General features: G+C 40.2%; 1 protein-coding gene across 5 annotated transcripts in view; it reads left to right on the forward strand.

Moving 5' to 3' along the window:
• The first annotated feature begins 1,112 nt into the window (after nucleotides 1-1,112).
• orc1 (origin recognition complex, subunit 1) overlaps nucleotides 1,113-12,901 on the forward strand; it is a 37,181-nt gene continuing 25,392 nt past the window's right edge. For 3 of the 5 annotated variants that reach the window (XM_055005385.1, XM_055005388.1, XM_055005391.1), the window contains exons 1-7: nucleotides 1,113-1,375; nucleotides 7,097-7,224; nucleotides 7,690-7,862; nucleotides 8,726-9,014; nucleotides 9,199-9,469; nucleotides 10,754-10,822; nucleotides 12,758-12,865. In XM_055005385.1, coding sequence (XP_054861360.1) covers nucleotides 1,281-1,375; nucleotides 7,097-7,224; nucleotides 7,690-7,862; nucleotides 8,726-9,014; nucleotides 9,199-9,469; nucleotides 10,754-10,822; nucleotides 12,758-12,865 — 1,133 coding nt within the window. In that variant the 5' untranslated portion in view covers nucleotides 1,113-1,280. The remainder of the gene's footprint in view (nucleotides 1,376-7,096; nucleotides 7,225-7,689; nucleotides 7,863-8,725; nucleotides 9,015-9,198; nucleotides 9,470-10,753; nucleotides 10,823-12,757; nucleotides 12,866-12,901) is intronic. The other 2 variants (XM_055005389.1, XM_055005392.1) reach the window with 2 other exon arrangements.

Genomic DNA, 12,901 nt, shown 5'->3' on the forward strand with positions numbered 1-12,901 from the left:
ACTTTGGCTAAAAGGTGCAATTGAAAGAAACATGCTCTGACAACAGTGTCAATTTGTTTCTAAAATTTCAATATCAGCAAAATTTGCACATCCAAGCTGTTAGGAAATATGCAGACACGTTTATATATATTAATACATTTATGCTTTATTAACATGAAATTTTATTTTAATCTGAATCTGTTGAACTGTGTGATAATTGTTGTTGTGACCTTTATACTGACTAAAGAGTGAATTGTTTGAGATGTATCCGGCTGAGCTAGCATTCCAGAGGTAAAGAGGACCTTGGAGTGAAAGTGGAGATGACCAAGACTGCGCTTCCCTGGCAATCAAAAGGAGAGAAACGAGGAGTGTAACGGGGGGGAGCCACTGGGGAGGGAGATTTCTTGTATATGTATTTGTGAACACACTGAGACTGCCTCAGTGCAGGTGTAACCCATTGCCTGTACTCCTTGCTGCAAGTAAACAATTAGAAAGACTTTAAAGCCTCATTGAGTTTTGATTTTGTGTTGGGAAATTTTGTGGTATGAACTAACAGCGAAAATACAGTCTTTGTCTTACAGAAGTAATTTCCTGACACAAGTACACTCTCATTTGCATGTTCTGTATCAATCTTGTATATTCTTGTATATTTTGTAAATGTTTTTTATTGCTGTATTATATTTTCTATGTTCTTATCTTATCTTACTTTTGTTACCTTCACTTTATACCTGACCGTAATATTCTGTGTTGTCATGTTGTTTACCCCCTTATTGTTGGATACCCTGCTGCTGTAACAACAGAATTTCCCTCTGTGGATTAATAAGGGCTGTCTAAGTTTAATTTTGTCATTTTGAAACTACAGACCAATTTATTTACCTACTACATATTTTTATATACGTATTGCCTACATTTATTAATTTTAGGACTAATTTCAAGGTAATATTTATTCATTTCACAGAAGTATTCGTGTATTTACGTATTAAATAAGGAATTAAGTTTCTCCACCACACTGGACTTTGTGAGTAGAGTTCAGCCATAGACTGTATGAGTTGCGCTTGATGACCTCTGGAGGGCAGCAGTCCATCTCTGCTGAGTGTTGTGTGCCTAAATCGTCCTCAGAAGAAGAAGCAAACGGAAGGTTCGCAATTTTCGCGCGAAATGTTGTGGCTGTGTCTCGATCTCTGACTGTTTGTGTCAACGTTCTTTCGAAGCTGATTGTCCGTTAAAGTAGATATAAGGCACAGGTCAACCCGGAATTGTGTTTTTGTTTATCGAGCTCGTAAAAGAGACAGGGAGATAAGATGAAATATTTTACCAGACCGAGAGTCAAACGAGAGTACCGGTGGCGTGGAAAGCCTCTCAGTTTCAATAGGAAGCTAAAAACCTACGATTATGGGTGAGTACCTTTGCTCCTCTCCAACGGGTGATATCAATGCTTCTTTTCGAGGTAAAATTGATGGGGGCTGTGTAGATAACAGATATAAATGTGTAGATAATGGACGGATGGAACTATTGTGAGAAGTAATTCTGTTGAGTTAGGTAAAGTTGGCAAGATATTCACAGATTCAGACTTCCGGCATCAATAACTCATGAGATATACGTTGTAATAATATAAACAATGCCTCTTCCCCATCGTTGTAAGCTAGACAATGTACTACAAGGCCAGTTTTATCAAAAGTCGCTGTCTTTCAAGCTGCAGAAATAACATTGATGTCTATGAGCAGCCGGCTGTGCAACGAGTGAACAGGGACCGTCTGCAAATAGCAAAACCGCTGCAACAGCGAAGAGAGACAAATATTCAATTACTTAACTTTTATACACTGTAGTGTCACCAAATTTACTGCAGCCATCAGTTGTCTCCTGCTGGTCATACTACAACTCTTGGTTTGATATTAAGTATAAAATTTGAATTTTAAATATTTTTTTCCTAATAAAATTCATTAAATTCACTTTTGTGTACTGTAGTGTCACCAAACTCGCTGATGCCATCAGTTGTCTCCTGACTGTCATAGTACAACCCTTGGTTTGATATTAAATACAAAATCTGAATTTTAAGGAATTTTTATTGCTAATAAAATTCAATAACTTCACTCTTATACATTGTAGTGTCACCAAAATCACTGGAGCCATCAATTGACTCCTACTGGTCATACTACAACTCTTGGTTTGATATAAAAAAAAAAAATTCATAATTTTAATGAACTTTATTATTTTATTATTATTTTATTAGTAATAGAATTCAATAACTTCACTCTTATGTACTGTAGTGTCATCAAATTTACTGGAGCCATCAGTTGGCTCCTGATTGTCATACTACAACCCTTGGTTTGATATTAAATAAAAAAATCTGAATTTTAAGGAATTTTTGTAGAAAATAAAATTCAATCACTTTACTCTTAAACACTGCAGAAAAAAATAAACCCCATCCAACCATCAAAAGGGTCCTACTGATCATACCTTCAGGTTTTTTCTTCCAAGTATTGTCCGTACAGTCCTTAACTTAGAAAATATTATTAGCAGTTTAACATTATGGTTTAATTGAATCAGTTAACGCTGCAGCCTTGTAAGAAGGCATCTTATTGTCTTTCTTCCCAATTGTCAGTACTTGAGGAGTCAGTCTAAACAGTTTAGTTTGGTATATTGGTGTTATCTGATCCTCTCTTTGGTGAGGATTCCAAGTTCCATTGCTATTCACTATCATGTATTTGGACAAACAGGTGCATTGTGGATCTAAAAATATAGCACCACATACATCAAGAAAAGAGCCTTCAAAGCTAATTTACTCATAATCCTTAAACTTCACACACAAGCATGCACACTAAATAGTGTGCACAACTTCACTTGGCAATAAACAACCCAAATAAAATAAAATTCAGTTACTTTTGGTTATTAATGTTGCACAATCTACCAAAAAAATGGATGAGCACTTTTATCTGTTATAACAAAAAATATTTGAGATATATAACAACAATTTCAATACTAATAAAAAAATCCTTAAAATCATGAAAAATAGTTAAATATCAAACCAAGAGTTGTAGTATGATCAACAGGAGCCAACTGATAGTTAGACAAAGTGTAATCTTTCTGCAGCACATAAGAGGGAAGATATTGAATTTTATTACTAATAAAATAATAAGAAAATAAGAAAAAAATCCTTAAAATTCAGATTTTGTATTTAGTATCAAACCAAGAGTTGTAGCATGACCAGCAGGAGCCAGTTGAAGGCTCCAATGATTGTGGTGATACTACAGTGCATAAGAGTGAAGTTATTGAATTTTATGACTAATAAAATAATAATAAAATAATAAAAATTCGTTAAAAAAAAAAGATTTTTTATGTAGTATCAAACCAAGACTTGTAGTATGACCAGCAGGAGCCAGTTGAAGGCTCCAATGATTGTGGTGACATTACAGTAAACAAGAGTGAAGTTATTGAATTTTATGACTAATAAAATAATAAAAATTCCTTAAAATTCAGATTTTACATTTAGTGTCAAACCAAGAGTTTTAGTATGACCAGCAGGAGGCAATTGAAGGCTCCAATGATTTTGGTGATACTACAGTACATAAGAGTGAAGTTATTGAATTTTATTGCTAATAAAATAATAATAAAGTAATAAAAAATTCCTTAAAATTCAGATTTTACATTTAGTGTCAAACCAAGAGTTGTAGTATGACCAGCAGGAGGGAATTAATGGCTGCAGTAAATTTGGTGACACTACAGTGTATAAATGTTAATTGAATATTTGTGTAGTGTGTCTCTTCGCTGTTGCAGCGGTTTTGCTATTTGCAGACGGTCCCTGTTCACTCGTTGCACAGCCAGCTGCTCATAGACAACAATGTTATTTCTGCAGCTTGAAAGACATGACTTTTGATAAAACTGGCCTTGTAGTACATTGTCTAGCTTACAACGATGGGGAAGAGGCATCGTTTATGTTATTACAATGTATATCTCATGAGTTATTGATGCCGGAAGTCTGAATCTGTGAATATCTTGCCAACTTTACCTAACTATTCTGTTGTCAGTTATCCAAATAACTGATTTACAGATGTTCATTGACAAATTGTAAACAAAAAAAAAGACAAAACGCTGAAAGAAAGAAAATACAATGATGAATGCCCGCTGAGCCTAGATTTACAGACACACCAAACATACTGTGGTTCGCTACAAGTCGAGCTGAAAAAACAAACTGCAGCTCAAGGCTGAAACAAGTATTGACTTAACGGCTTTTGTCACATCAAGCATTGTCTAGTAACACAGTCCACACAATAACTGAAGCAGTTATTTGGCAGATCAGTATACTGTATATACACATGGCTGCGCATTAACACTACCTTGGTGATTTGTCCTCAACCTGTAACTACAATTACAATCAAAAGTCCAAAGGGACAGATCCTTCACAGACAAAAGAAGACTGATGTCCACTTTCATGTGGTTCATTTTACTATACTAGCAGCAAGCAAACAAACAAAGGAATGATGGTGTCTGCCACCTGTCTAAACACTTACTGGTGCTTCATCCTATACCAGCCTTCCTGTATATGTAGATCCCCTGATTTGCCCACCCCCCTTCTTATTTGGCTATCAGCTATGCATCCTAGATTCCTTTCCTTTACTCCTCTCCTCAAGTGGTTGTCCTTACCAGAGATCAGAATCAGCTTTAATGGCCAAGTACACAACATACAAGGAATTTGGTTTTGGCTGTTGGTGTCACCCTAGGAATATGGAAGAGAATAACAAAAAAGAAAAAAAAGAAACTATAGAAAGAAGAACGGGGAAAAAAGACAGAGGTGCACAGGACAGATTGGAGCGATCAGAGATGCAAGCAGAGGAGGAGATAGAGGATTCAGGGCAGCAGACATTTAACAAAGTGAGACGTTGTTGCTTCAGAATAGAAGAGAATAGAATAACCACTTTATTGTCAACCAGAACATACACTAGCTGGTGCACATTATGACTGAAATTCCAATGCAACAAGCTCACCATCGGACTGATAAATACAAAAACAAACAAAAACATTTTTTTCTAAATAAAAAAACAATTCCAATATATACATGTAAACAACTATATAAATATATATATAAATACACACACATACATACATACATACATACATATGTGTGTGTGTGTGTATATATATGTATGTATATATATATACATATATAATATATATATACACACACACACACACACACACACACACACACACACACACACACACACACACACACACATCCACACATATTTCTTTTACAGTGAAGATGTAGCATCAATATTGCACGTGCATTGTAAAAAGTAGCAGCAGTTGTATTTCACAGTGACCATAGGTGCCTCTGCCCAGAAGGATTATTGTGAGTTCAAGAGTCTGATGGCTTGGGGGATGAAACTGTTACAGAACCTGGCTGTTCTCGTTCTGATGCTGCAGAAACTCCTCCCAGAGGGAAACAGGAGAACAGTCCATGATGGGGGTGTGTGGAGTCTATGATGATGTTGCAGGCTCTGCTGAGACATCACTTGTGCGCAACATCCTGGATGGATGGAAGAGAGGTCCCCATGATCTTCTCTGCCGTCCTCACCACCCTCTGCAGCGACCTCCTATCTGAGGGCCTGGAGCTGCCAAACCAGATGGAGATGCAGCTGGTCAGCAGCTCTCTATGGTGCTTCTGTAGAAGGTGGTCAGGATGGGAGGGGACAGCTGTGCTCTCTTCATCCGTCGCAGGAAGTGCAGACATTGCTGAGCCCGTTTGACCAGAGAAGATGTGTGTAATGACCAGTCCAGACTGTCTGTGATGTGCACCCCTAGAAATTTGGTGCTGCTGACCACCTCCACAGCTTTATTGTCAATGATGAGAGGTGAATGACTGGGCTGCTTCCTCCTGAAGTCGATGACTAACTCCTTGGTCTTCTCAACGTTCAGGAGCAGATTGTTCACGCTGCACCAGTCCATCTGCTGCTTCACCTCCTCTCTGTAGGTCAGATCATTGTTGTCCTGAATGAGACCCACTACTGTTGTGTCATCCACATACTTAATGATGTGGTTTTAAGGTGGATCCAGAGCAACATCATGTTTACATTTCATTCAGTTCTGCTTTTCTTAGTTCTTAGTTGTTACTCGACTCTAATTTTGCTTCCTTTGTTCTCTTTTTCCCTTTAATATCTTATTTTTCTAAGTGTTTATTTAATATCTACTGTTGCACGAAGAGAGAGTAACAGAATTTCGATTCTTGGTATGTCATGTACATATTGAAGAATTGACAATAAAGCTGACTTTGACTTTGAACAGTCATGCATCAGCAGCGTGAACAGTAGTGGGCTCAGAACACATCCCTGTGGGGATCCGATGGAGACAGAGATGGAGCTGGAGATGGTGTTTCTCACTCTCACTGACTGTGGTCTGTTGGTGAGGAAGTCTAGCAGCCAGTTGCACATGGGGGTGTTGATACCCAGTGGACTCAGTTTGCTTACCAGCTGCTGGGGGATGATTGTGTTAAATGCTGAACTGAAGTCAGCCAGCAGCATTCGCACGTAGGTGTTTTTGTCCTCCAGATGTGCCAGGCTCAGATGGAGAGCAGAGGAGATGGCATCCTCTGTGGAGTCGTTCGGCCGGTAAGCAAACTGATATGGGTCGAGTCCAGGGGGCAGTGTGGAGGTGATATGGTCCTTTACCAGCCTCTCCAAGCACTTCATCATTATGGGTGTAAGTGCCACAGGGCAGTAGTCATTGAGGCAGGTGATGGTGGATTTTTTGTGCACTGGTATGATGGTGGCGGATTTAAAACAGGATGGAACAACAGCCTGCTCCAGCGAGGTGTTAAAGATGTCCGTAAGGACTTGTGCCAGCTGGTCGGCACATTCCCTGAGTACTCGTCCTGGAATGTTGTTCAGAGCTGTTATTTCAGTGACTTCAATTAAATATGCTTCCTCTTGCTTCCACTTGTGTGTGTAACTGTTTTCTTCATAATGGGACACAACAACAACAACCTCGGTAACCTACCACACTGAAAAATGCTGAAGAGATTACAAATATGCCTGTTGTGACGTCTTTGCTCACCATGGTTTCATTGTCCAAGTCCAGTTTTTGCCTGCATGATTGACAGTGTTTGTTCATTGTGTGTCAGCTCCTTGGTCATCAGTGTGGAGGGTCTCCCAAGGCCTACCATCATTATTCCTGAGCAACACATTCTCATAGAGGGGGATGATGAAGACAACCCATATGTGGCTAAAGTCATCAGGCTGTTTGGTGACGGTGAGTTGTGATCAGTGATGGTGAATTCAGGAACTGACATGTTATTACCCCAAAATAAATACTTATTACCACTAAAATCCTGACAAGGATAACTAATATATGAATATTCTATTTATTTATTGGTAACACTAAAATGAGACTGCAGGGAGTTTTGCATGTGATTTTGTGGGGGTGTGGTGTATGGATGTTCACAACTCTATTCAATGTAGAGGTAAGTGTGTCTGTGTAAAAGAGAGAGAACATGTTTAAACTAATTAATTAAACGTAGAGCAATTAAATATACATATACATGGGTGACAAATCCAAAGACGTTAGTGGAAAAACAACAAGTACAAACAGTCCCACAGTGGTGCACTGCCTGATACATCTGACATCCAGTCAGGCTCAGGATCACTCGAGACATGTTTCAGATGACCTAAGATTTTTCAAACATCACATATGCCTTGTCTCCTGTTGTGTGTTTAGAGAGTGGGGAGCAGATGAAGGCAGTAGTTCAGTGGTTCGTCCGGGTGTCTGAAGTGCCTTTGAGCAAACTGAAGCTGCTGGGCAGGGAGCCGCATCCACAGGAGATCTTCCACTATCAAGGGCGCATCTGTGATGACGAGGTCAACGTTGAGTCGATCCTCAGACCTGTGCAGGTTACCGTCGCATGCGTACACCCCAAAGTTCTTGGACACAAAATGTGCACCAACATAACTACTGATGTTAAGAGTATAAAATTCAAAAATGTACATACCATAACCTTTTAAACTGACTTTTTATTCATTCTAGTGTGTGATGTAACGCAGAATCTGGGTGGGAAAGAAATAACTCTACACACAGAGATCGACCTTCTAAATGTCAGGCGTATCGGTGCAATCAATGAAAATGCTTAGTAACAGTTGACAGAAAAGACATTTTGATCAAAAGATCAACATGGTTGCATTCTGGAGCACTGATCTCATAATAACCTATGTAAGATGGAATTAGTTAATAAGATTAGAAGCAAAAGAAGACAGGCCCACAAAGAGGATGCCTACCTTCCTGTGAAATGTTTTTCGTTTTTTATCTGTTTTCTTTCAGTCAGAAAAAGTGATTGTCCAGCAGTCTCATCATTAAGCTGCCACTGGCAAACTTAATGATGAGACTGGAGCTGAATCTGTCATTGCAGTCGTGGATAAACAAAGTGAACAGCAAGGGGCTCAGAGTACAGCCCTGAGGTGAACCTGTGCTTGCTAAGATTGTTCTTGATGTATGGCTGCTGATCTTGACTGTCTGCCACCTCAGTGTTAGAAAGTTGAAGAGCTAGTTGCAGGTACCTGCATCCACATCCAGCCACTCCAGCATTCCACCAGCTGTTGTGACTTGCCAGTTATTCTTACATGTGCCTGATAAGGACCTCTTAAAAATAAAATTATTGAGTGAGATTGTTGGATTGAATCAAGTTTGAAAATCATTTTGGAAAAAACAAGATGCTTTAGAATGAATGACCCCCTGAGATTCCTCTCCTTTGCCCTCCCAGGTGAAACACCTGGATTCCGCTACTCCGTTCCCCAACTCCGATGACAAAGACACAATGTACGTCAAGCTGTCCTGGGACTCCAAGGCCTTCAGGGTGGTGGACTCTGCCCTGGTAGAGTCTGCTTGTGAACCTGCTTCGCCTTCCTCTCAGCTTCCCCATGCAGTCAGTGGTGTGGAGACAGAATCACTTCACTCGGCCACCAAACTGTCGGCTTCAAAATGCCTCAGTACCAAGAGGAGGAATTTGGCAACCAGGACACCTGGAGTCTGCAAGAAGCTGGAGCTCCACAGTAAGTGTTAGTGAAAGGCTTGTAAAACACAAAAAACGTTTTGTTTGTGTTCTTTGTATGGTTTGTTTTTGCATTTCTTACTATACATGTGTAAAAATGTTATTGTATACCAGTTGCTGAAATTGGAGAAAGGTGTTTCTGCTTATATACTGAATAAAAAAAAGCTGCTTTTTGTGTTTGCCAGCTCCAGAGAAAAAATCTATTATAGGGGAGGATGTCGTGAGCCAACTTCTGGACAAGGAGCTGGATTCAAAGGTGATGCTGGCTCACAGGCTGTCATCCTCTCCCCCTCAGCCTCACCCTGTCACCCACAGGCTCACCCCTATCAACAAGGCCCACAGAAGCCCTGTCACTCAGGGCACCATCCGCCTGAAGCCATCTACCATTGCCCTCAACAGACTGCCCCCCTCTAAGATGAACAGACCTCTGTTGTCTGCCAGGGAGAATTCCACCAGGTCAGTGCTCACACTCACCTCTTTTAAAACACTCGTAGCAGTCTATACAATACACCTCACTAAAGCACAGTCTCATCCAACATGTCCTCACAAGTCTAGAGATTCATTCAAAACAGCTTTCAAGATAAGATGCTCATTGACATCAACAGCCTCTTTTTTTTTTAACCTGTTTTAAACTTGAATTTGCTGTTTAATGTTTATGCAAGCTTTTCTTTTAACCAGGGTAAATACTGGTCAAATGGGCATTTAAAATGTTTCAATCTAAGATAAACTGATACATTTTGGTTACTAATGGCTTAATTCACAATTAAGGAGTAATTGTTTTCAGTAGGCTTCTACATTGTTTAAACCAAATATGAACCACTTTTGTTGATGGCTTCAGCTGTAAACAAAGATATTTAGAAAGGTTTTAAACTGGTTAAAACCAGAGCTTTAAGAAGTTGAAACCTGTGAAAAAATGTTTCAACTAGATACTAGGGCTGGACCTGAATATCCGAATATTCGGTCCTGACGGTGGTATCCAGATATTAATTCTGAGATCCGAATATCCCCCCCCCCCCTGTCGGACGTTACGAACCCAGCGGAAAATTCGGCTCCTTCCTCCGTTAGCTCACTGCCTGTGACCTTACAGACCGCACTGAATATTCGGAGAGGAGAAGAAACACCACTCAAAGGAGAAACTTTGCAACCATGAGTCAGACACTCAGTGCTTTGTTATGCTGTGTTTACATGGCCTGGTGAAACTGAGAAATGTTAGAGCTGTATTATAATCACTGGACAAATGAAGGAGTAGATTCTCAGGTTCATTACAGGAGCAGTGAATAAATGAATGTTTGGACCTTGAACAAGAATATAACACCTCATCCTCCATTTATATTCCACTCGCTACATTTTCCTGTTCAACTGCATTAAGACTACAGAAGTAAAGTTGTGTGTGTGTGTGTGTGTGTGTGTGTGTGTGTGTGTGTGTGTGTGTGTGTGTGTGTGTGTGTGTGTGTGTGTGTGTGTGTGTGTGTGTGTGTGTGTGTGTGTGTGTGTGTGTGTGTGTGTGTGTGTGTGTGTGTGTGTGTGTGTGTGTGTGTGTGTGTTTCCAGGGTTAATGTTGTTTGAGGTGTGAGGCTACAAAGCAGGGGGAAGCTTAGTGTTACAATTTTACCCCAGAAGTGAAAATATGCAGCCATACATCACAGATTACACTTTACGTGAGTTTTTTACATTTTGAAGGTGCACAAGGAAGTGAAACTGTAACAAATATGACATCTCACCCTGTATATCTCTAAACAGAGCTACCAACCCTTCCCAAAGAAAAGAACCACAGACCATAAAAGACGAGGACCCAGCCCTGGATGTGATGTGAGTACATACGCTCTTACATTTTCTGGGTTTCATTTCACTATCAGCACACTGAAAACCAAACTCATCAGTTTCAGTTCAAGGTCACTGAATTCAAACCTGTTTAGGCTGAGAGTTACTTCTTTCTTACTTCAAAGTAGTAACCATGATTTATTTTACATACAGTAAATCACAGCGGAGGTAGTGCTGGTAAAATGTTGTGTTGTTTTCAAACAGTTCAAAAGCCTATTCTCGTAAGCCAATTTGTGTTAAAACTGACTTACTGTACATAGGAGCATGATGGAGCTGGAATGTTTAGTTCAAAACAGCATATTCTTTGATATTGGAGGCTTTTGATGATGGCAGTTCTGGAGATGTAGATAAACCTTCATAAATCTGATCTTCTTAATGCAGAATAGGAGCAAAAAAAAGGACAAATGACAAGCATTATGTTCACTTAGCATATCAGGAGAAGTCAGGACTGAGGACAAATCTCAAATAGTTCCCTTTACTGCCTCAACCCTGCTGATGTACACAAGTAGTTTTCTAGGAAAAAATGTCCAGCTTGTCCTGGAAATCTTTAACCTTCATAGTAGGTTTGTGCAGGAAAAGAAGAAGGACTCACTAAACACTGCAGACGCCATATCTGTGTGCACCACAGTGGAGTGCTGCAGTAATCAGTAATCAAAGAACACAAACACCTGAAAGGGGCACTGAAAACTTGTGGCTATCCTGACTGGACCTTTGTGAAGGCTCACACAAGATCCAGAAAGGAGAACAACCCAGTGAGAACTGAAGAGAAGGAGAACAGGCGAAACAACATAGTGATCCTGTATGTGTCTGGACTGTCTGAAAAAAACTGAGGAGGATCTTCAACAAACACCAGATCCCTGTCTTTTTTAAGCCAAATAACACACTCAGACAAAGACTGGTCCACCCAAAAGACCCCACAACACACAGTCAGAAGAGCAACCTGGTGTATGCAGTTAAATGCAGCGAGGAATGCTCAGATCTCTACATAGGGGAAACCAAACAGCCACTTAACAAGCGAATGGCTCAACACAGAAGAGCCAGTTCCTCAGGACAGGATTCGGTGGTCTTCCTTCACCTCAAGGAAGAGGGACACTCATTTCAGGACACCAATGTTCAGATTTTGGACAGGGAGGACAGATGGTTTGAGAGAGGCGTGAAAGAAGCCATCCATGTCAAAGTGGAGAAGCCATCTCTGAACAGGGGGGGTGGTCTGCGACATCATCTTTCACCATTTTACAATCAGGTCCTTTCAAAACTCCCCAAAAGAACTACTCAGCAGAATGACTCAGGTGAGGTGGCTCATGCTAACGACCACCATTAGCATACGAGGGCTCGGTGAAACTCACATTTCAATGACCCCCTTTGTGTCACTCCCTGGCTCCCAACGACCATCGTTGAGGAGCCAGGTGGGCCTTGGCAATGGTTGTCGGAATGTGAATAACACTGACCACACCTCACAGGGGTTATAAGCCGAGGCAACATCAACCACCACCAGAACTGAAACGTCTTCAAGGAACTTTCTTGAAGTCCAGTTGGATTGATTTAAACGACTTTGGATAACCATGACCTGGATGAATGAGAAACTACACAGACATAATCACAAGCATGTGAATGTGATTAGTAATTACTGTGCTGACTGATACTAGGTGTCATTCTATGAGAAATTACAGCAGCTGTGTAAAAGGTAAGATAGCAGAAACATTCAATTTATCAGTCTAACTCAACTAATATTCATTGAGTTAGAACAAGCACATTTGTCTGACTTCAATAATTGACTAATGTTTCAAAAATAAAAATGGAATTCTGTCTGCTTTTCACTGTTAAACATGCAGTCTGACAAGCTTACAACAACATGATGCCGTATATAAAATATTGCAGGTTACTCCGTTAACACTTTTTACTCTTTGTATGTTTTGTGGGCAGAGCTGAGGAGGACAGTAAAAGTTCCCCAGTGTTGCTGGTGGCTGCCACACTGAGGAGCTCTCAGAGGAAATCGGCTCTGCTTGTGTCATCTCGCATCAGGAAGCAACTGTGAGTGCATCATGTCCTCTGACCACCTGCAGCAGT

This window comes from Amphiprion ocellaris, chromosome 2 (assembly GCF_022539595.1).
Source record: "Amphiprion ocellaris isolate individual 3 ecotype Okinawa chromosome 2, ASM2253959v1, whole genome shotgun sequence".
Lineage (NCBI taxonomy): Eukaryota > Metazoa > Chordata > Actinopteri > Pomacentridae > Amphiprion > Amphiprion ocellaris.